Source organism: Numenius arquata, chromosome 14, assembly GCF_964106895.1.
Source record: "Numenius arquata chromosome 14, bNumArq3.hap1.1, whole genome shotgun sequence".
NCBI classification, from domain to species: domain Eukaryota; kingdom Metazoa; phylum Chordata; class Aves; order Charadriiformes; family Scolopacidae; genus Numenius; species Numenius arquata.
The window spans coordinates 18341500-18363863 of NC_133589.1; the positions used below are offsets into that span (position 1 = coordinate 18341500).

At 55.6% G+C, this 22364-nt stretch overlaps 1 protein-coding gene across 1 annotated transcript; it reads left to right on the forward strand.

The window, feature by feature from the left end:
• The first annotated feature begins 14986 nt into the window (after positions 1-14986).
• On the forward strand, positions 14987-15628 carry LOC141471936 (noggin-2-like). Its single transcript, XM_074158678.1, has one exon. The coding sequence runs from the start codon at positions 14987-14989 to the stop codon at positions 15626-15628; it is 642 nt and encodes a 213-aa protein (XP_074014779.1).
• Positions 15629-22364: the final 6736 nt, after the last annotated feature.

Consider the following 22364-nt stretch of genomic DNA (forward strand, 5'->3'; position numbering starts at 1 on the left):
TGGCACTGCTCTCCTGCCCCTTGGGTGCTGGAGACTTACCTCTCCCGCTTCAAAATAACATGTGCAAATCTTGCCCAAAAGAGAAGAGCAGGGAAAACTGTTCCCAGGAAGGGCCATACGGCTCTTGCCATTGCTCACGCTTGTGGGCCAATGACTGCTCCAGCAGCTCTGCTCCCACTTTATTTCAGCTAAAGGTTTTCCAAAGCTCAGGCTGCCCGTGACACCAGGGTAGGGTGGGGAGGTGCCAGCCAACGTGCTAAACTGTGTTCAGCTCAGTCCCCATGGCTTTGTAACCCACCTGGAATGTGCAAGTCAGGTTTGTGGAGTGAGGACCAGTCCCAGGTCTCTTGCATCTTGCCAGTGCTGCTCCTCTGCTTACACCGCTTACACCCTCTCTGCTTTAAACACCTTTGCACAGTGGCTGGAGGCCCCCCCATGCTCAGGCTGACTGCTTGCAGGCAGTGTCAAGGGGCAGCAGCGGAGGACAAGCCTGTGAGCAGTGCAAGCACGTGCAGGCCATCCGATTGCTCGTGTCTTTTAGCACAGTTTCTTTAGTGCTGGATGTTTTCACTAATACTCACAAACCACACTTCTCTAACTGTCCTCTGTTTGACTTGGGAACACCTCATGTCTCCAGAATGATGCACACAGACCAGGGTTCTTGCGTGCGCATGGTCCCTCTCCCGGGTTTTATATAAAGAAACAGCATTCTCCCCATAGTTCCTTCATCAGCTCCTCCAAGCTTTGGGCCTTAATCCTCAAGACAGCAGGAATTTCTCATCTTTTTTTCCTGACAATCTATCAAAAAAGCAAAACAAAACCCCAAAGTCAAAGTCTTTTCCAGAATTTTATTCCTTCTCCTTCCGTGAGGGATTGACCTTCACACTCGTGCAAGGGAGGGCAAAGGAAACACCCCAGCGAGGCGACTGCACACTGTGGCTCTGCCCCATCCCACACCACCAGCCTGCCCACACACATGGCACCGTGGCCATCCCAGCAGCAGGATGGCAGCTGGGCAAACTGGTTTGAGCCACAAGCACCAGTGCCCTGTAATCACCATGGGAGCACGCCTGCTCCCATGCTCCCTGCCCAGCGTCCTAAACCAAAGGGACAATAACAAGTGCCAGATGGGAGGCTGCAACTAGATAAGCAGGAAAGATGGAGGCATCAGAGTATCCCTGGCTTGTGGAGCAATGGATACGCTGACAAGGCATTACTGTCTGACACAGCGTGGAACTAGACTCCTCGTGGACTCCTTGCCAGGGGATGCTGTAGAGATACAGAGTAAACAGGGTCAAGAGCAAAGACTCCAGCCAAAGGAACTCGGGGCAGAGAGAGAGACTCCTGAAACTGAGCCCACCATGGTCCAGTGGATGTGAAAAACCTCCAGGGTGCAGGAAACAGGACAGAGCGCTGGGGAAGAAGAGGGATGAAAGAGCCTGGAGAAAGCCCTGGGGTGTGCAGGGCCTGAGCCCCGCACGGATGGAGGCGGGCAGTGATGTGACCCCAGGGCGAACGGTGCGGTGCCCACTGCCGTGACCATGGCACAGCTGGATGGGCTGCCCTGGGAGGCTGCCAGGCTGCGCAATGGTCTCAGCCCGGGCACTGACAGAGCACCAGGCATCGGTTCTGCAACAGGAGCACCACGGAGCGGGTGGTAACATGCCTGCAGAGCTGGAGATTTTATTGCTGGGAGTCAGGAAGAGTAGATGTTCAGTAGTACCACTCCTGGCTGGGCAGGCAGGGAGAGCAAGCCAGGAATTAGATGTCCATTAGGTGCCCATCCATCCCAGGAGGTCCTCACTGTGCAAGGAGAGGACAAGCCCCAAAGGGTTCATGGGCTTGTGAACAAGTCCAGGAACAGAGGGCCAGAAGCTGCTAACCTTGCAGCAGTAGCATCTCTGGGCGGCCATGTGCAATGAGGAGGGTTTTGAGCTCTGGTTTCAGAGGGTTGGTTTGGGAGAGGCTGCTCGGAGGGTGAGGTGAGGCAGGAGAGCACGCGGCTGAGACAGGGCAGGGTGCCGGGGTCCCCAAAACTCTGAAAGCTCTGCCGGGTGCCATCCTTTGCACAAGGCAGCTGTGAATGCAGCTGCAGAGAGCAGCAGAGCAGCTCTGCAGCGGGTCAGCTGAGGTAGCTCTATCCCAGCCAGTGACGATGACAAATTGCAGGCAGATAGAGGCAGGCGAACTGCCCTTGCGATACCCTTCCATTTTCTAGCAATTGATGCCTTAGTGACTTCCTGAGCCAGGAGCGGTATGCGCGCCATCCCATGTAATAGCCACCGCAGAGTCTGCCCTCCGTGAATTTGTCTAATCTCATTTCAAAGCCATGTGTATTTTTGGCCTGTGCGGCATCCTGTGGCAATGAGGTCCACAATTTAATTACACGTCGCGTAGGATAGTAATGCCTTTGGTCTGCGTGGAACCCAGGGCCAGCTCGTTTCATTCATAACTTCTCCTTGTAACCTCAGCTTCCTGATTCCAGTGGAAATTAGTCAGCGAAATGTTGGGACTCCCGTGACTGGTGTCCTTTTAGCTGGAGGAGTCTTTGGAGGCAGGCAGCCAGGGCTGACCTTGATGGAAACCACGGGGAGTTTTAGGGGAGTAGGACGCTTGTGCCCAGCAGGGACAGAGGGGCTGGACTGGGTGGTGTTCCTCACCAGACTGCTGCAGCAGGGAGAGGATCTGAGGGACCCATACGGGGCCAAGGAGAGCAACCTCAAGGGGTTTGTGGTCACTGGGGCTCCTCAGGCACCTCATACCACCGGTTGGAGGCATGAAGCTTGGGGCAAGGGGTCAGTGGGTGTATGCCATGGGAGTGAGGACGTGGAGCAAAGCAGGGTCACAAGAGAAGCAGAAGGGCTGCAGCTGCGCTGGAGCCTGCACCTGAGCTGAACAGGGCTCTAATGGGAAAAACCTGGAGCATCTCCTGCCACATTGCCCTGCAGTGGGGCTGCCTTGAAGATTCCAACAATGGGGATCCTCAGAGGTTGATGAACATGCTCCTCTTTAACATTGCTAGCTAAAATATCTAATTTAAACTTTTGGTGAGAACAGGGGGCATGCCAACATACGAAAAGTGAGGCCTAGAATAAACAGGGTCCAAATCTTTCCAGCCAAGCTGAAAAGTTACAAAACATGACAGACAGATGATGAGCTATGGGATAAGATACTGGATTTTAGTAAATTATCCCATTCAGTGTGTCCACAAAGCCTGGCTCCAGCGAGGCTCCAGCATGGCCAGTCTCCAGCCAGGTCCCAGTCAGTGCTACACACCTCCTGGCACAGGTGCAAGAGTCGGGCTCATCTTCTCTCTCATTGGTGCTATTATTGCTTGTGGCTTTGTGTAGGAGTCAAGAGTGCAAGAACACAGCAGGAGCCCTGGTGGTGACCAGGAGGCGATGAGACAAGGACTGTGGATGTCTGAAGGCATTGAGAAGCGCAACTGTAAGTTGAGTTGGATAATTCAACTTGATTTGAATAATGAGGAACGTCCTTTGGCACAGAAGGTCAATAAATCACATTCTCACTGGGCAAAAACTGCCAAGCCCCTGCTGTGACCTGGAGCAGCTTCAGGTCTGGGCTTCACATCAGTGTGGAGGGAAGGGCAGGATGCTCTCATGCAGCAAGTGCTGCCTTCCTCACTCTTCTCCAGCCAGGAGCTCGGGCCCTCCCTGTCCACACCACCCTGCCTTCAGATGCCTGCCCTGCCGGCGCAAGCCCCGGACCCAATGCTGTAAGAGGTCACCTCCTCGCACCCCTTCCTCACCTTCTCTGGCCAAACCAGCGAGGTGCTGAAGAAGGAAGGTCTGGATGGTGCTGAATGAATTTTTTTTAGATGAATAGTTTATTGCTTTTTTCATTAAAGGCAGATTCAGAGCAATCAAGACTTTTCCTGAATTTAGATCAAATTAAGCAAACGGTTTCCTCTGGAGAAAAGTCTGGAAAAGTTTCATTTAGACACGGAAAAATGAAATAATTCCTGTGGACGTTTCCACCCAGTTGGTGAAGCAGAGCTGGGCGTCCTGTGCAGAAGCCGAGGCAAAGTCCAGTTACGAGGGTGTGTTAACAGTTGTCCCTCCCCAGTGCACTCCCAGCCTCCCGCGACTGGTGCTTGCGTTCCCTCTCCTGTGGCACCTGTCCTGGCCCCCACGCCACCCTGCAGCAGCTGGCTCCATGGGCAGGGGCTGCACGATAGTCTCCTCCGCTGCCCACTGAAGCATGGGGTGCAGGGGAAACCCCGCCTGCCGAGGAACACCAGCAGGAACCCACAGGGTGCGGGGGCTTCCTCCCCTCCTCTGGACACTGCACAGCCAGGTGCTGCCCTCTCTGCCTGCCAGCTTCTGTCCCCAGATGAGACACCCCCTGTTCGGAGGGCTCTGCGGTGATGATCCAAGTCTTAGGGTTTATTTACCAATTTTTGATGAAGAAATCACTGTTTCTCCTGGTGGAGCCCATAGCCCGCGGAGGGTCCAGCCCAGATGGCATGAACAGGAGGGATTTCTCACCTGGGAGAAAAGGCACTGAAGAGCCCATCCTCACACTGGAGCGGACATTTCACAGCTCTCCCTGGCTCAATATTATTCCTTCCCTCTGCTTCTTCTTTACTGCTGCCCTCTGAAAAGTCCATCAGGACAAAGGACATGTCAAAGTGTCAGCTGTACCAAGAGCGTTTCTCTCGCTCCCTTTGTGGTCCCCTCTGGGGCTGATAAAAGACCCACGAGCTTCTGGATGTGAATCCTAGTTGCGCTGCATCTTTTGCAAGCATTTGCATGGGGCGGGAGGGGGAGTGAAACACCCCAGGTCAGGGCAGCAGGGCTCCTTGCACCCACAAAGGGCTGCACGGGATGGGAAGGAGAGTGGGAGCCAGGCTCGGCTCCACCGTGCCTGCATTTGAACTCCTTTGCCACTAACGTTCCGGCCAGAGGGAATGACTGACAGAGACTGATGGTGTCTCTGCCTGTGTGTAATCTTAGAGCCGGCTGGATTTGGGAAATCTCTTTCATTGCTTTAAAAAAATAAGCAAGCGACTAGACTGAAGGGTCCCGATTAACCAGGAAAATCTGGGCAAAATGCAAACGCCTTCTCAGGTTCTCGCCCCTGCGAACCATGCGGTGCCTCCCGGGGGAGGGCGGTGAAGCCCAGCTCTGGCTGCGGCACAGGAGGCACACACCGAGACCCAGGGAGGGACGAATCCTGACCGTGCCTCAACCCTGTGAAACAGGTCCTGAACGCAGAGCCGGAGCCTCCCTCCGAGCCACCCGGAGCTGGAGAGGGCTTTGGATGACAACTGCTTTGTAGGCACTGCTACAAGCCCTCCCCTGCCTGCTCCTGCCTGCCCTCGATGGGCCGTGCTCTGGGATGCGCGAGCCCTCCACCCTGCAACAGCTGCCTTCCTCCTGGGCTTCACACTCCTCAGGACCTGAAGGGAGAGTGACAACCGGTCAGAAATGACGTTATTACGTTGAATTATTTATTCACAGGCAGGCTTTTTCAAACAGGAATGTAGGGAGGATTTGGCACCCACCTCCTGGCTCCCTGCTCCCTTCCCATGGGGTCCCTGAGTCACCTGGCCCGTGTTTATCTCCCTACATCTCCACAGCATCTTAGGGACAAGTAAGGTTGGAACTGAATCAATTGGATTGAAAACAAATACACTGGCAGGACACAGCTGAGGGAAAGCTGCATAGGTGCAGTATAAACTCCCCCAGGGGTCGACCAAAGCCTACGGAAAGCTGGAAAGCTGTAGTTCCTGCAGGTTTTGAACCAAGTAGCAGGGATTCCAGCCCGTACTCAGGAAAGCTGGGATACTGCTGTGTGTCTTGTATTAGAAAGACCTTTGTCAAACATATAGCCTTGTCTTCTGTGGCTCAAATAAATTGAATTTGCAGACTGGAGTGAGAAATGGCAGGTGGAGCATCTGCAGCAGCACATTTCCCGGCTGCCCGGTAATAGGGCTGTGGAAGACAAGGGGAGGCTGGAGGCAGCTGGCTGAGAAGCTACAGCTCAGAGCTGGAGCAGCCCCCAGCGCTCAGCCACAGAGAACACTCTGAGCCGGCATTGTGGTCCCCTGTTAGACTGTGCATGGAGTGTTCCAGGGTGAAAAGAAATCTCTGCCATGAGGAGAATCACCTGGACACCAGCACCCCTGCTGTGCCCCTCCTGGCTTTGGGACAGGCTATGTCAGCAAACAGGGTGGCTCAGTGCTAGTCACTCTCAATGCTAATCACTCTCAGTGCTAATCACCCTTAGGGGCTAAGCTCAGCCCAGTCCCTGGGTTCCCTGTGCTTTAAAGACAAAAGGAATTTGTCCTGAAGTCGATGCAGAGTGGACCCTGCTCGCATTGTGGTGCAGACGTAGGGATTGGAGGGAGAGGTAGATGGGAGATCTCCACAGCAAAGCTGTCTTCCTCAAGGTAAACATGAGGCCACATGCTGACACAGGATCCCATTTTCCCTCCTGTGTCAGCCCATGCCTCCTGCTGCCTTCCATTAGCTTCTCTTGGACTGTGACCCATGTCACTGCAGTGAGAAATGTCCCTCCTGGAGCTACATGAAACAGGAGGAAGCAAACCCATGGACCTTCTCTCTGACTGACCCTTGCCCCTTGTTGTACAGGAGAAGCACCAGGCTTTGGCAGCATTAAACCTTGCCCACACACTCCTAGGATTGATCTGGCTTCCACAGACCCCAGCTTAGTGGGCGATGAGCCCAGCTCCTCAAAGATGCTGAGATTCCCTAACTCCTGGTGATTTAAGCTGTCCGATCCTCCTAGCCCTGCTCTTCTCTGATGCCCATGATAGGGGTGGACAGTGCTAGCAGGAGGAGATCCCTCTTCTTGGGTGACTCTCTGGGATGTAGCTCCTCAAAGCTGGCAACCAGGTTGGAGGGCTCTCTAAGAATGACCCAGCAACAGCTGTGCTGGTGCATGAGCCTGGAGCAGAGCAAGGTGCTCCAAGACCCTGCAGCGTGCTGGAGAGAAGGGCACAGGCCACCCTCTGAGTCCCATGGGCATGGCAGCATCACAGCATGGTTATGGGAGCAAGTCTCTGCCTCCTGAGGCCACCCGCCTGGGCAACCCTTGAAGATGAAAAAATCAAAGATAAAAAAATCCTTGAAGATGAAAAAACCTTGAAGATGAAAAAAACCAAGAGGTTGAAAAAAATTTGTCCATGCACCTTTGCCTTCAGTGCAACTCCCATGACACAGCCCCTTTGCCAGGGAAGGATGGTGTGTGCGTGGGGTGCCAGGCTGGGGAGCAGACCTGGGCTGCAGATGCAGTGTGGCAGGTCACCCGGGTCCCCTGGAGCCTCAGAACGGAGGTGTCCCGGGGTAGCAGTACATTAGCTGGCGCAGCAGCACTTCAACCTCTGTGGAGCTGAGGGCAGGTGATTGAACCACTCGAGTTCTCCCTGTGCACCCTGGGGGGGTCGGCAGCCAGTGCTGAGCCCTGTCCTGGCTGCCACCTGAGCTGGAGCTTCCTTGGGTCCCTCCATCACACATCAGTTACAACCACAAATCAGTGACCCGGGGAACATCATCGCTGTGGTGCTCCCTTTGGCCTCAAGTTCACCCTGGTGGGACGTGGGCTTGCACCTGGGTGAGAGCCCAGAGCACGTTGGCTTGGGGAGAGGGTCAAACTGGGAACCAACCTGCCTGGGCCATATGGGAAGGAGAGCTCGAGCCAGCGCTTGGGGCAGGCCAGAAGAGGCAGCACAAGGAAAGCGGCGTGTCCTCCAGCGGTGTTTGCTGTGGGATGGATGTTTGCAAGAAGAGGCGCATGGGAAGTGGGCTGAGGATGGGCTGTAGCTGGATTTTTGGTCTGGCTGCAGCTGGAGGAGATTCCTCATGGCTGGGTGCATTGCACAGGGCTGCGACTTGTCCTCTTCATCTGCATGGCAAGAGTTCCCATCGCCGGCTGCTGGGCTTCCTGCGTTTCAGAGTGGCACAGGGAAAAAGGCAGGGCTTGGCAGAGCAGAAAGGAAGGGGTGGCAAATTTGGCAAACTCTTGTGTCTCCAGGTTGGTCTGGGGCTGGTCATTTGGGTTTGGTTTACACTGGCAGTAACATGTTGTCCCTGGAGAGTGTCTCATGAGTCCCTGAGCCAGAGCTGCTCCCTGGCGTGGCCACCCTTAGAGGTGGACCATGTCCCCAAGGCATGCTCTAGCCCTTTTTATTCAGGACATTTTCGAAAAATAGCTGCCCTGAGCAGTTCTCTCTGCCTTGGACTAGTGTTGACAGCAACTGCCACGTACAACATGACGTGGCAGCATTGCTCCGTGTCAACACATGTGGTGACAGATGTATGCCAAGCGGGTAGAAATCTCAGAGCTCCATGTTGTTGTTTTTTAATGTTGGCGGGTGTCCAGGGATCGTTCCTGGTCTTTCTGCTGAGGAGCATTCCTCTGGGTCCCCTGGGAGAGGAGAGCTCACCCTGGCAAGTTTTTGAGGACTCCATCCTGACATCCTGGCTCCTGCAAAGCCACCAGGCTGTGCAGTGGGTGCTTCAGGCTGGAGAGGGGTCAGGAAGATCAAACTGCTCCACTGAGGACTTTCCTTCTGCAAATTCCCTTGTTGGAGGGTGAGATCTCCTGCCTGCCAATGCTGGGCCACAACAACTAATGCATGTGGATATTTACAGGACGAATGACAACAAAACCGCTGCTGCTTGTTTTGAAACTGCCCTCCTTCTTCCTTCCTGCAATGCCAACACCTGCCCAGAAGGAGCTGTGCAGCGGACACCAGCCTAGTCAATGCGGTCCATCAGCTGGCAAATGTGATAGTCACTATGAACAGATTGAGAGCAACCAAACCTTTTGCTGAGTGCAGTCTTCTCCACCACCCTGGGCATCACCTGTCCCCGTTGTCTGGGCTATAGGCCACAGCAAATGGGACGTAATCAGCCCCAGGCTGTAAGGGAAGAGGGAGGAACCCCCCTCCTTGGACTTCTTCACATGTAACGGCAATAGGGTAGGTTTTTTTGAAGCATTTAAGACATCTGGCACTACTGGAAAAGTGCCAGGATTCGGGCAGACTGTTAACTGGAACTGGTAGAGCAATTGCTGGGCTCTCAGGGGCCGCAGGGAAATGGGGGGCTGCAGTGAGCAGTGTCGGGTGTGGGAGACCAAGGTGGCCAAGACCGGCATGGGCATCCGCAGCGCAAACGTCGAAGGACAAGCTCCAGGCAGCTGACGGGGACTGTCAGGTACAGCTGCACAGAAAACAGGGAGCCACAGGGCCAGGCACACAGCAGGAAACCAGTTTGGATCATAAATGGGTGAGGCAGCAAGGGACAAGGCACAACACCATGGTGCCAAGAGGCAGAATGTCACGAGGAGCCTGAAAAGCAGAAAATACCTTATGATAAGGACAAAAAAGGATGCCAGAAAGCTCAGAATAGCAAAAACACCCTACCTGGTATAGAGAAAATGTATTTCTGAGGCACAAGTAATCCCCTCCTTGGGGCTTCAGGGGTGTTTTTACTTTCCCATCAGCTCTGAACTTGGTGTGGGGTAAGTGTTGGGGCAGCACTGAGCTCCCAGGAGCTGTGAGGTCTCTCTGGGGGGCTGTTAGCCTCTTAGCTTGGCTTCTCACAGGAGACCTTTCCCAGATGCTCCTCCACGGCCCCACTGGGGAAGGGCAGCACTGGGCAGCCGAGGGGGTTTTGTCGTGGCCTGTGGCTCATGGCTGTGGAGGAGGGAGCTGGGGGGCAACAGGACAAGTACCAGACCTGCACAGATTTAAGCCCCCAAAGCAGAAGGTGGCTGGGGCCACCTTTCTTACCATCCCATTTCTCTTCGCATTCCACTCCTGATGGGATGGGAAGAGAAACCTGTAAACTGGTGACTAACTTCATTAATATCGGGACTACCGAACCTCTTAGAGAAGTTAGCAGCTCTCTGATGAAAAGGAGAAATGCTGTGTGTGTTTGTCTGATCTCATGTCCTATTCATTTGACGGTCACGGTGACATCTTTGCCCCAGGGGAATCCGGCTGAGTGGGGACCCCTGGGTCCTGTTCCCGAGCCCCACTGCGCAGAGGTGCGTGCTGAGCCACAGCCAGCCCCAGGTGGCTGCGTGGGCTTCGCTCTCTCCCTTCGCCTTTACCAGGTTTTGGGGCCAGCCAACCGCTCTCAGCCTCTGAATTCCTCCTGCTTGCAGCAGACTGCAGGGAACCGGCGAGCCCGTGAGCTGCTGCGGGAGGCTGCACCGTGGAGCCCTGCCAACCACTTGCCATGGCATACTTTGGGAACCGCTCCTTTAGACACACTGACGAGAGCAGGGTAATGTATTTCTACTGGAAAATAAACATATCTCTAATGAAAACCTGGTGCACCGTCGTTTAGTCCTTCTTTTTTTTTCATTCCTTAAGAGAAAATTAGGGCTTTTGTCTTGTCAGACCCAAGCCTTTCCCCATACTTGCCATGCCAGCCCATCAGCATTATTTCTCAAGCATAAAGAGAGCCTGGAAAACTTAAACAAGCAAATAGAAAGCAACAGAACAACCCAAAAGAGACAAAGGACATTTAGCTGGGAGTTGGGGTTTCTCTTCTCTTCTCTTCTCTTCCCTTCTCTTCTCTTCTCTTCTCTTCTCTTCTCTTCTCTTCTCTTCTCTTCTCTTCTCTTCTCTTCTCTTCTCTTCTCTTCTCTTCTCTTCTCTTCTCTTCTCTTCCCTTCTCTTCTCTTCTCTTCTCTTCTCTTCTCTTCTCTTCTCTTCTCTTCTCTTCTCTTCTCTCCTCTCCTCTCCTCTCCTCTCCTCTCCTCTCCTCTCCTCTCCTCTCCTCTCTTTTTCATCCACTTTTTAGGTTTTCAAGCGTGGTCTTCCAGCTTTCCTGGATTGGGCAAGAGGCTTTCTCATAGTTTAAGGTGTGGATTTCATGCTTTTGTGCATGCAGCTGAAGGAGTAGGGATGACTTTGCAACAAAGATAATTTTGTTCTGTATCTCTGTCTCTGGCTTTGACTTAAATTAGTGTTGTCCAAAACAAGCTAAAGGATAAAAAACCTTGTCAGCTGAATAACGGTGCTGCTAAGACAGTATCACTGATGTTTTTCTGCTACTTGGAATTTACTTGCTCTTGGAGCCTTCCAGCGAAAACAGAGTAGGCACTGCCTAAGTTTCAAATGTGAAATAGAAATGCCCTTTTTCTTTTGTCGCATTTTTTTCAGGTCTTCTTTAGATGGCAGAAGGATGCCAGATAAGGGAAAGAAGCAAAAGCAGTTTGCAACCATTTTAGCCTTCAGAAGGTGCCTTTAACATCATGTCTTTCTTCTTACAAAGAATTGTTTTGATAAGGCTTTTCTGTATGTGATATGTGCCCTTTCCAACTTTAAATCCCTTAATTAAGGGCTAGATTCTGCATTGGGCTGCATGCCTGCAGAGAGCAGTAAGAGGGAGGTATATGAATGCATGGCACTGCTCAGCCTCCTAGTCCATGCACACAGCCATAAATAGGATTTTGCCCCAGTGCCTCTGGTCCCGAAGAGAAGAAAATGGGAAGGGGCTGGAGAAGGAGCCTTTGGCTGGTGGGCTCTGCAGGCAGAATTAAGCCTTAAATTTCCTACCCAGGGGCTTGTCTTTATTTCTGCCCCCGCCCCTTGAAAAGCTCAGAAGAATGCCAAATGAAATGCTTCATGCTGGCTAGCACAAGAGCATGGCAGTTAGACCACTGTGGGTTGCCTGCTAGAAAGGCTGGTAGGGTCTTCCAAGCCCCCTGCAGACCTTGGTGCCTTTCCCCCCTGCCCCAGGGACGTGTCAAGCACCACTTTCCAGGGATCTTGCCTCCGAAAGGGGAAACCTTCTCCAGCCCACCCTGGAGAGCCTCTCCTCTCCCACGGGGGACCTGTCCAAGTGACGTGAGCGTGCCCAGAGCAAAGCCATCTTCGCCTGCTGCAGGATGATTAAGAAGCATGTTTATAAAGTCCAGGAGACAGCTGAAGGAATTAAGTTACTTGAGTGCTTTGGGATCCTTCAGGATGAAAAATGCTGTATACATGTCAGGTTTTATTATTACAATTACAGTCAGATGTTAATCCCCTCACCGGGATTTACTAAGGCAGCGGTGCCAACAGCAGTACATCTCGCTGAGTAATTGCCCCGTTCCTGACTCTTGGGTGTCTCTGCCCTGAGCTGCTTCTCGTTACTGTTTGCTTTAATTCTGACACTCCTGAGAGACCCACGTTTTCCCACCCAGCAGTGAGCGAAGGCAGAGGGCACGTCTGCCTCTGTATCCAGGCTGACTTCAGCTCAAGCATCGCATGCGTACTGGGGTCAGGAAATCGGTATCAAGAAGGAAAATATCCAGGGGTAACAAGACGCATCTCTTTGCAAATTGTTTTGAGAGCTAATGATAAAAGAGCTGGGGAGCAGCAGTGTTGTATGACTCTAGTTGCAGAGTGGGTGTGAGCCAAAGGAGTGAAGGAAGGCTCAGGGTTCAGCAACCAAGCCGGGATCATGCCAGCAGAAATCCACAGCAAGGAAAGAAAGGCTGGATACGTTCAAAGGTGCACTTTAATCCTGCACACCATAAATAACGGGGACACACTGTGACCGGCTCCTGAGCCGGCGCACAGCAGCTTTGTCTCCCTGAAGAAGATGCTCTGACTTCATGCAGACTCAGGCAGGGTTGGATCTCTGACCTCTCTATTTTTTTTTTTTTTTTTTTTGGGGGGGGGTGTTTTTGTTTCCTGTCTAAATCCAACATTTGGCATTTCTGGGATAACGAAGAGACAAAAAACTGGGGGAAATGTTCCGTTCATTAGTCTGCTGAGCAAAGCCAGCTTCTCACATGCCCATCATTCACCAGTGGGGTGCTCCCAGCTGCCCTGCTGCTGCAGCCCCTTGCTTGGTTTGGTGGGTTGTAAGCACGTTGCTGTGAGAAACTAGCCCCATGATCTGCCTGGTTCCCTCCGCGCCCTGCCTTGGCCCCGGTGGGTAGCTGGTTATCTCATGCCTTTGGGAGGGAGTGACTGGCATGGGCAGGAATGTTCTTACACACTGTCAGCCTGGAGGAACCAGCTGTGTGTCCAATTTCTGGACATGGTTCAAGTGTGAGCTCAGTGCCGAGCAATGCGGAGGTAAAGGAGGTGAGAAGGGTTTGGGTTTTTGCTGTGTTGACACACACCAGGCTCCCACCCTCTGTGCCTCAAAGGTTGTGGGTCCAGCTCTCCGCCAAAAGATTTAGCCCCACACTCCTGAGAAGCAGGTGAAGAAAGACCCACGGATTTAACCCGGCTTGCCACCACACCATGTCACGCTGAGGGATGCGGGGATACTTTCTCACGAGCGAGAGTGATGCTCCTGGAAGGCTGCGGCCTCCTTTGCTGAAGGTGCTGAGATGCTGATGCCAGAGTGCATCCGTCTGGTGGTTACACTCCAATGTGCTGCCCCAGAGTCCTGCCCGGGAGGGGCTGTTGGGACACGGTGCCCTACTCGTCCTTTAGCTCTGCGCGAAGCTTGAAGAGGGCTTCGAAGTTGGCATGGGCTCTGGTGGAGAAGCAGACACGGTGGGGCAGCAGGGTGGTGGTGGAAAGCTCGGCTGCTCAGGAGCTCGGCGCCGGTGCCTGGACCGCCCCGCGGCGGGCAGAGGATGAGAGGATGCCGAGGGCTCCTTCTGCCTCGGGGGCCAACGCTGCGAGCCCAGCGCTGGGGTGGTGGCCCCGGCGCCTCCCCGTGAACGGCCCCGCCGCACCAGCGCCCCAGGCCGGGCCAGCGCCCCGCGGCCCCCGCTCGCCCCGGCGCTGAGAGGCGCCGGCCGCTCCCGGCGGCGGCGGCAGGACCCGGCGGCGGCCGCGTGAGGAGGGGGGGGGAACGGGACGGGGGAGGGGGGGGGGGGGGACGGGGCTGTCACTCAGCGCGCGGCGAAAGTGACAGCGGGGGCGGGGCGGCCGCGCGCCGGGCGCGTATTTAACTTGGGCGGCGAGCGGCGGCGCGGCAGTGCGCGGCGGGCGGGCGGCGGGGGCGGCGGGGCCGGGTGCGCGGCTGGACCACACCGAACCGGGCTGAACCGAGCCGAACCGAGCCCCGCCGGGCTGGGCTGCACCGCGCCAAGCCGGCGGCAGCAGCGCAGGGCGCGGAAGGGGCGAGGCGCGGAGCCGCGGCTGGATGCGCTGAGCGCGGCGGGGCCGAGCGGGCCCCCGGAGCAGCGGCAGCAGCGGCAGCATGGGTCGCCGGGGTTGCTGAACGGCGGCCGAGTCCGCCCCCCGGCCCGCCGCCGAGGAGCCGCGCGGAGCGGCGGGCGACACCAGGGACCGCGCCGGGAGCCGGTGCCGGGGACGCCCCCCTACACTCCCCCCCCAGCTCCAAGCCGAGGATGCCCCGGGGGCCCGCGGGCCGCCCCAGCCGCTCGCCATGAGGAGGAGCCCGGCCGGGCCGCGGGCGCTGCCGCCGCCGCCCGCCGCCGCCTGAGCCCCGCGCCCCGGCGGTGGCCGCGCAGGGGCCGCCCGAGCGGGCCGCGGCGCCGTGACCCTCCTCCCCGCCCCCTCGCCCGGCTCGCCCGGCTATAAAGGAGGGTTTTATTCTCGGGCTCCGGTCTCACGCCAAACGCTGTCACACCGTCTAGACAAGCTGTCGTGGGGCTCGGCCCAGCTGTCACCATGGCGATGGAGACGAGTCCGCTGTGAATTTTGGGGGGGAGCGAGCGAGCGCGGCGGCGGAGGAGGAGGAGGAGGAGGAGGAGGAGGAGGAAGGCTCGGCCGCCGCCGTGCCCTGCCCTGCCCCGCCGCCGCCCGCGGGGGAGGCACGGACCCCCCGGCGCTCTCGGCCGCGGCTGGAGCCGGCCCGGCGGGGTGCCCCGGGGAGCCAGCGGCCGCGGAGCGAGCCTCAGATGCGTCTGTCACACAACCCCGGCCGAGCTATTTAAAGTAACGGGCCTCGCCGGACTTTTGTCTCTGCCTATTTATGAGTCCCCGGGAGCTGGCAGGCGCCGCCGGGCAGCGCTAGGAGCCGAGCCCGCAGCGCCGAGCCGGGGCCGGCGGGGGCCCGCCCGGAGCATGACGGCGATCCGGGCGCTCCTGCTCTGCTCCTGCCTGGGGCTGCTGCTGCGCCCGGGAGGCGGGCAGCCCTTCCTGCGGCTGCGACCCTCGCCCAGCGACAACCTGCCCGTCAAAGACATCGTGGAGCACCCGGATCCCGAGTACGACCCCAAGGAGCAGGACCTGGACGAAAGGACTCTGAGGAAGAAGCTGGGAAGCCATTTCGACCCCGGTTTCATGGCCGTGGCCGTGCCGGGACCGGCCAACGCCTCGGGCGCCGAGGCGGCGGCGGGGCGGGGGCGGGCGGCGCTGCCCGCCGAGCTGCGGCGGCTGGAGCTGGGCCCCCCCCAGGGACCGCGCCTCAAGGTGGGCAAGAAGGCGCGGAGGAAGGTGCTGCAGTGGCTCTGGGCGTACACCTACTGCCCCGTCCTCTACACCTGGAAGGACCTGGGCGTCCGCTTCTGGCCCCGCTACATCAAGGAGGGCAACTGCTTCGCCGAGAAGTCCTGCTCGCTGCCCGAGGGCATGTTCTGCAAGCCCGTCAAGTCGGTCACCAAGACCTTCCTGCGCTGGCACTGCCAGGGCTGGTCCAGCCAGAAGTACTGCACCTGGATCCCCGTGCAGTACCCGCTCATCTCCGAGTGCAAGTGCTCCTGCTAGCCGCCCCCGGCCCCTTGCACTGCCGCCTTCTCGCCTTTGGATCATTTGGAGGGGCTTGTTTTTTATTTTTTTCCACCCCCCCAGCGCGGGGTAGGGGGGGGAGGAACCGGGAATTTGGGTTTTTTTTTAATTTTTTTTTTTTTGGACTTATTTTAACGTTATTTTATTTGAAAGGGGAAAAGCGAACCCAGGAACTGCAGGGCAGGCCAAAGGCACAGTAAAGCACTACAATCAGATGTCTATTTTTATACGTATATAGCCTTCTAACAAAAGGAAAATAAAAAACTAAAAAAGAAAAGAAAAAAAAAAAAGAAAAAAAACCACAACAAAAAATTACCAGCCGTGTAAATAGAGAGATTTTAAAGGAGAGGGGGGGAAATCGCAGCTGTTTTTTTTATTATTATTATAATTATTATTGTTATTATTATTATTATTTTAAAGACATAGGACCACATTTTAAACCCATCCCCACAGAACCTGAGCACTTCCCTGTTGAGGGGAAGAGCAGAAATTTCCTGTAAAGATGATTTTATCAAAAAGAGAAGGGGAGGTAAAAAAAAAAAACAAACACGGCAGCATCCTCGAAGATGGTTGTTTCTCTGTATTTTTTTTGTCTTCTTCAAACCTTGTCACTGATGTTTGAACTAATTTGCCAAGATCTAGGTTGGTTTTTTTTTTTTTTAAGTGTATAACGATTAATTAAGGAGGAAATTTTAAAGAAAAGTACAAATCTATGAAAGAGTGGAATCGTTTTGTTGTGTGGGAATACATATAGTCATGTAGAGATGTTAAAGGAAATTTTCTGTGTACAGTTTATTTATTTTTAACGTTTGTGTATAGGAAAAAAAGCTAGAGATTATGCCAGAAACTATTGGAAATGTTTACTTGAATATTCCTTTAAAAACATATCAATGTAAATATGAGCTATCACTGATCAAAACATTTTTAGCAATAAACTCTATCTTTGAAGAAAAACCCCACGTGGCACCCCAGCTCCCTGGGAGACCAGCGGAGACTCGAATTCTTGCTTGGAGCAGGTGATGAGTTAAGGGCTTTGGCTGGGCCACACTGGTGTAAATCGCGAGACACCCTGAAGGTTGGTAGAGCTCCACCGCTTTATGCCTCTCCTGGACCCCGCTCTGGGTTTTCTTTGTGTATATAGCCTGTTGGGGAGGAAAAAAAAAAGAAAAAAAAACCACAAACAAACAAACAAAAAGAGGTGGGAGAGAATTGGCTCGTAACGTACAAAAAACCTGATGTCCTGGACAGGAGGTGTCATCTGAAGTCCTTGGGAGATTCCTGCTTCGTGTCGTCCGTCCTGGGCTCCCGCATGCTCTGTGGCTCTTGGATTCGGCTCTACTGCTGGCAGAGGAAGTGGTCGAGGTTACCGCCCCGGCCATCAAAGCGCCTGACACAGCTTGGCAGCCTCCTGTGTGTCAGAACAAATGTTTTTTCTCGGCTGCCGCCACTAGCACAGGAGGGAAGGATGGAGACGAGCCCTGTGCCCGGCCCTGCTGCCATGACGGAGCCCCGGGGCTGGCACCTCTGCCTGGTGCGTGCTGGGGTCAGGAGGAAGCGCCCGTCCTGCAATGGTGCTGTGTGCCCTCAGCTTGCAACTCTCCTGTGCCGGGGCTGGCGGGACCCCCGGCTCTCCCACTGGAGCTCATGGAGCCAGGGCACGGGAGAGACGGGACGGCTCTGCATGGGCAGGCTGCCGGCAGCCCAGCCGGCTGGGGAGGAGCCCAGCGCTGGTGAGCGGGGGCACTGGCAGTGCAAGCCTGCTCCCGACGGAGATCTGTCTGTCTGTCTGTCTTGTCATAGGGCTTGGAGCAGGGCCCTGACAGGCTGCCAGGCCGTCCCCCTGCGTGCTCCGCGTGGGCTGCCGGTGCTGGAGGGGAAGGTTTGGCCGTTCCCTCTGGTGTCTGAAATGCGCCCGGCATCCCCGAGGAACAAACTGCTGCGGAAGGGCCTTGCCAGCAAGGAGCTGTGCTCCGCCAAGCTGTCTGCGGAGAGGCAGGGAGACCCCGTCCCCCTCCAGCTCGGCAGGCAGCGGAGGAGAGCGGCACAACACCGAGTCCCTGGGAAGGCGTCAGGACCCTCCAAGGGGTCTGACTCACATCCCTCCATCTTCCTCCAAGGGGACCATGCTCTGGCGAGCCCCCCTGGAGCAGGCTGGCAGAGCTCGGAGGTCATGCACAGATTGAGGCCAAAACGGGGAGAGGGCTTTCCTAGCGGGCATGGTGGGGACAAGGCGAGAGGGACAGCGATATCCAGCAGCCGATGTCCCTGCAGAGCCCTGCGGCCACCCGTTCAGCCCCACACAAGAAGCAGGTTGGCCTGTCCACACTTTCGTCAGCAAGGGACCGGGGAAGGGGGGGACACGGAGGGCAGGGTGGAAAAGAGACCTCGGCAAAGGCAATGTGCAAAACATCAGGGGCATTTGGGAGAGGAAGGGGAAAGCTCATTTTGCAAGAGGAACAACATCTGTGGTGTGGGGGCCGAACATCTGTAGGAGGGAGCATGGGGGGAGGGCATTCTGGGAAAATATTTCTGACATAATCCCAACAGTATCTGGTGTGTTGGGATTTGGTTACAAATGGCCCTCTAACGTCTTTGTGCGTTTTGTTCTGCTAGTTCCAGGGGCACACAGAGACCCCTGCTTTGTGCTAACCTGGGAAATAAACCATTCGCTGGGCTCAATGGCTGAGTTCAGTTGTGCGGGGAAGGGGGGGTGGGAACGGGGAAGGCGAGATTTGTGTGAACTCCAGCGAAAACCAGCCTAAAAGCCTCTGTGCCATGTGCTGGAGGGAGGAGGGGAGCTGCCTCCGTCTCTGGGGAGAACCCAGTGGTCCCGCTTGAGATGACGGCTTGTCTGGAGGCAAAAGCAAAAGAGCCGAGCGGCGCTCAGAGCCGGCAGGGGCCGGGGAGCAGAGGGCGGCCTCACAGGGTGCATGCCGGCTCGCCGGGCCCTGCCTCGCCAACCTGCCACAGCGCTGGCATGCCGTCACCTCATGCCAACGCTCGGTCACCTCATGCCAAGGCATCTCCTGCTCTGCTGCCCTGGGAGGTGATGAATCGGACGTGTGACAGCCGGGCTGTGGGCGTGATGGCTCGCCTTGTCTGCTGAGCCTCAAAGGAGCCAAAGACAAAGGGGAACAAGCCTGGTTCTTTGGTGCGGTTATTTCATTGTCTCCCCAAGCTGCTTGTGATTAAGGGACAAGCTGGAGGGGTGGGGGGGGAGAAGGGGGCAGAACAGGCAGAACCCCAAGATGTGGTGGGTGACAGCTTCTGAAGACGTGGGTCTTTCCCCTTGTGCTCTGGGGTGATGGCCTCGGAGATGGGCCCAGAGCACCAAGGGTGGGTGGCATCCTCTAGGTTGGGTCCCGCTTGTCATCACATTGGCAAGACATGTGCACAGCCGTGGCCAGACACTGACAGGCGTGTGCACACCCGCTCCTGGGCACCAAACAGTCCCTCTGTTCACCCGCTATTTGCAGGGGGACCATGTCCATGCCCTGGGAAGCCACAATGAGCCACATGCTTTGCAGTCTCCCGTCTCTGCACTGAGGCTCAGGGCTTCAGCAGAAGGCGGTTAGTGGGAGAATCAGTGCTTTAACCCCTTCTTCCTTCAGGCAGGGTGGAGCGCACATGGCATGGGACCTGATGGCTGCCCCATGTCCTGGGGGCACACATCCACTGGCACCACAGGGAAGCAAAGGTGGCTTTCCTCTCCACAGCCAGCGCTGGCCAGAGTTTTCCTGCTCCAACACCACGTGCTGTACTGAGAGGCAGCTCCCTCAGCTGGATCACATCTGTATCTCTTCCTTGTAGTCCCTACAAAGCCTGGCTCGGAGCAGAGAGCCCCTCTCTTGGGTCCGCAGAGGTCTTCATGTCTTCCTTCTGTATGTCAAGGCCCTTCTGTCACCTGGTGAATTGCTCTCCCATGGACGAACCTCAGATTTAGATGATCTAGTTTGTCTTGGGAGACAGCATGAGCTCAGGATGGCTTCTGACATTTGACTGAGTGGCGTGGAGGCACTTTCCCATTTGTCTTTCACATCCCGGTTTGGCTTTGACACCAGCGGCAGGTTAACTCTTTTGTCTCCATTGCCAAAGGGTATTTCATCCCCATTTTTCCATGCCACCTCGCCCCGTTTAGCTCAGGTCCCCTCAGCGAAGGCCGGTCTCCAGGAATGCAGTTTCTGTCGGCGCGCCGGCTCTGCCAGGGTGACCCAGATTCACAGGGCCAGAGCTTGCAGATGTCTGATGCCAGCTCTTGAGATATCTGACTCAGGCCTGGGTGATGATCTAAGCCCATCACTCATCGTTCCTAGAAAGACAGACGAATGGTCTGGAGGTAGTGATTGGCTTCCTCAAACTTTCAAGCCCCGGCTAAACTAGGTCTTCTCTCAACATGCAAAATTGTGCACGTCTCCTCCTCTGGCATGAGCATTTGCTGTCACTCGCCTTCACAGCCCAGCATGGCCACCAAGAGCTGTCGGGGAAAGCCAGTCTTCCTGCATGCCCTGCTTGGTCCACCAGGAGGTCCCTGGTGAGCCCATCCTGCGGACCGCTGGTGGCCAGGAGCTCCAGCCGAGCTGGACCTGCTCCCTCCAGGCACCCCCAGCTCCTTGTTCGTCACCACAATGAAAAACATGCAACAACGCTCAGGGTTAATGGTGTACAGGCCAGAGTGGACCGTGCTGACCCCAGGTGTGCCTCATGGGCTGGAGAGAGGTGGGCTCTTGTCTCACCATCCTCTCAGGGCCGCCAGGTGTGTGGGTGGGGAAGTCTGCTTCCTCTGAGCAAGACCTGCCTCAGGCTGCCTTTTTCTCCACTCCTTTGCAGTTCTCCTTTGCTGCCTCTGTCTCCATGTATAGTAAGCCCAACCACATGCCCAGTCGCTGCTCAGTGGAGCGGGGCCCTGACCTCTCGCCAGCATGAGGGGATGCAGGGAGTATCTCGAGCTTTACTCACTGTCACTCCAAAGGTGTCAGACGGACTGCTGGTTCATCTGCAAAAAATGAGCATGAGCCTCCTTTCCCCCTCAGGGATTAAAAACAAACGTTAACAGCAGCACCATCCAGGAGACACGGTTGCTCTTCAGTGTTAGCTGTTTGGTATGCTGCTTAAAAATGTCAGACACCCTGTTAAGGAGAAGGGACCACATCACGTGGCACCTGGGAGCCCAATAAGAGAGGCAGAGCCACGAAGAGCAAATCACGACTAGCTGGGAGGCAGCACTCGCAAGCCGACCATTGGCTAAAATGGCTCTTTCAGGTGGCCAGTGAATGAATCCATTCACAAAAAAGCAGGGCTAGTTTGCAAACAGCTAAACAGTCTACATTTTTTTTTTTTTTTTGCACTGGATGAGTCTGCCAGGGAGACTCCCAAACCCTGAAGCAGATGTGTGGGACGTGGCCGCTGTAGTCGTGCCCTAGCCCAGCGTAGGTGCAGTGAATTCAGGAGGACCGATTTGCCATATGTCAGTTCGCAGGCACTGCTGTTCCCCCCAAGGAGGCTCAATGGCCTGCTTAGAGAATGTCAGCGTCCTGCCAAACTCCTTGGAGTGGGGCACAGACCGCCAAGGGCCCACAGACCATGTTGGGGTGTGGTAGGAGACCCTGCTCTCCAGCATCGCACAGATCTGGAAAGGGAGAGGAGCCCTCACGGAAGCCCACGCTCCCAGAGAGCTGATGGAGCATTATGATGAGAAAGGCTCCTCCTTGGATTTGGAAGCTGGGGGTGAAGGGCATTTCTTTGGGCGACTGCCAGATCGGGGGCACAGTTGCTCACAGAGGGCCTGACTAGGTCAGCCATGACATGTGCCTTCTTACCTGGTCCTTGGAAACCAGTTATCTCGCAATACTGCAGACCAGAGAGCAAGGTGACCAGCCAAGCTTACTGGCTGACCCCATTAGTTACCATCTGGACCTTTCCCCAGAGGGAAGTCTTAAAAGCCACTATAAAAAGCTGGGGCTTTGAAGCCAGTGATGCCAGAGCTGCTGGGGGTCCACAGTGAGGACCCTGGAGCTCCCAGGATAGTGATTCCACCAGCCGAGCAGCAGTGCACCCAGTGCGCACCGTGTTGCAGCTTCTCTGTCTCAGCAGTGGCTGCTGTGGAGGCCACAGGAGGGGAGGTAACAGGAGGCAGAGCTGAGCAGCAGGAACGCTGGGAAGGGAAGCAAAGGCTGCATGTCTGGGCAGGACTGCATTTGGGGAGCAGGCTCTTGAGTCTGAGGTGGAAAAAGAAAATGGTGAAGTCCTTGTCATGGATGCTGGCTCACTCTGGGGAATCACGTACAGGTGTTCAGGTCTATGGGCTCCTCAGAGGGTTGTGCAAGAGCCATCAGACCCCTTCTGAGGCTGGCTGCATCCTCAAGTGTTGTCTTGTCTGCTTCCATTCCATTAACTGCCAAAAGACACTTTCTCTCCAGGAGATGGTACTAACAAAAGACTGGGCCTCCAGCCTTGGCTCAGTTTATCTACATTATTGGGACAGGGACCCTATTTCATGCTGGAGCTGAGATTAAGCACCGAGCTGGACTTGGTGTTCCGCTCTTTGACCATATTTTAGGAAAGAAGCTACTTTTGCCTCTTCCCACCAGGAATTGCAGCCAACAATCCTCTTGGACACCTCTTGGAGCCGGAGAAGGCAGCATGCGGGTCAATGCATAGCCACGAAGACGGACTTTGCTGCTAATAGTGGAGGACACTGGCGAAGACGTATGCGGTG

Bases quoted from the DNA above. Each gene is read 5' to 3' on its own strand.
- LOC141471936 (XM_074158678.1), top strand. From the start codon at position 14,987: ATGACGGCGATCCGGGCGCTCCTGCTCTGCTCCTGCCTGGGGCTGCTG.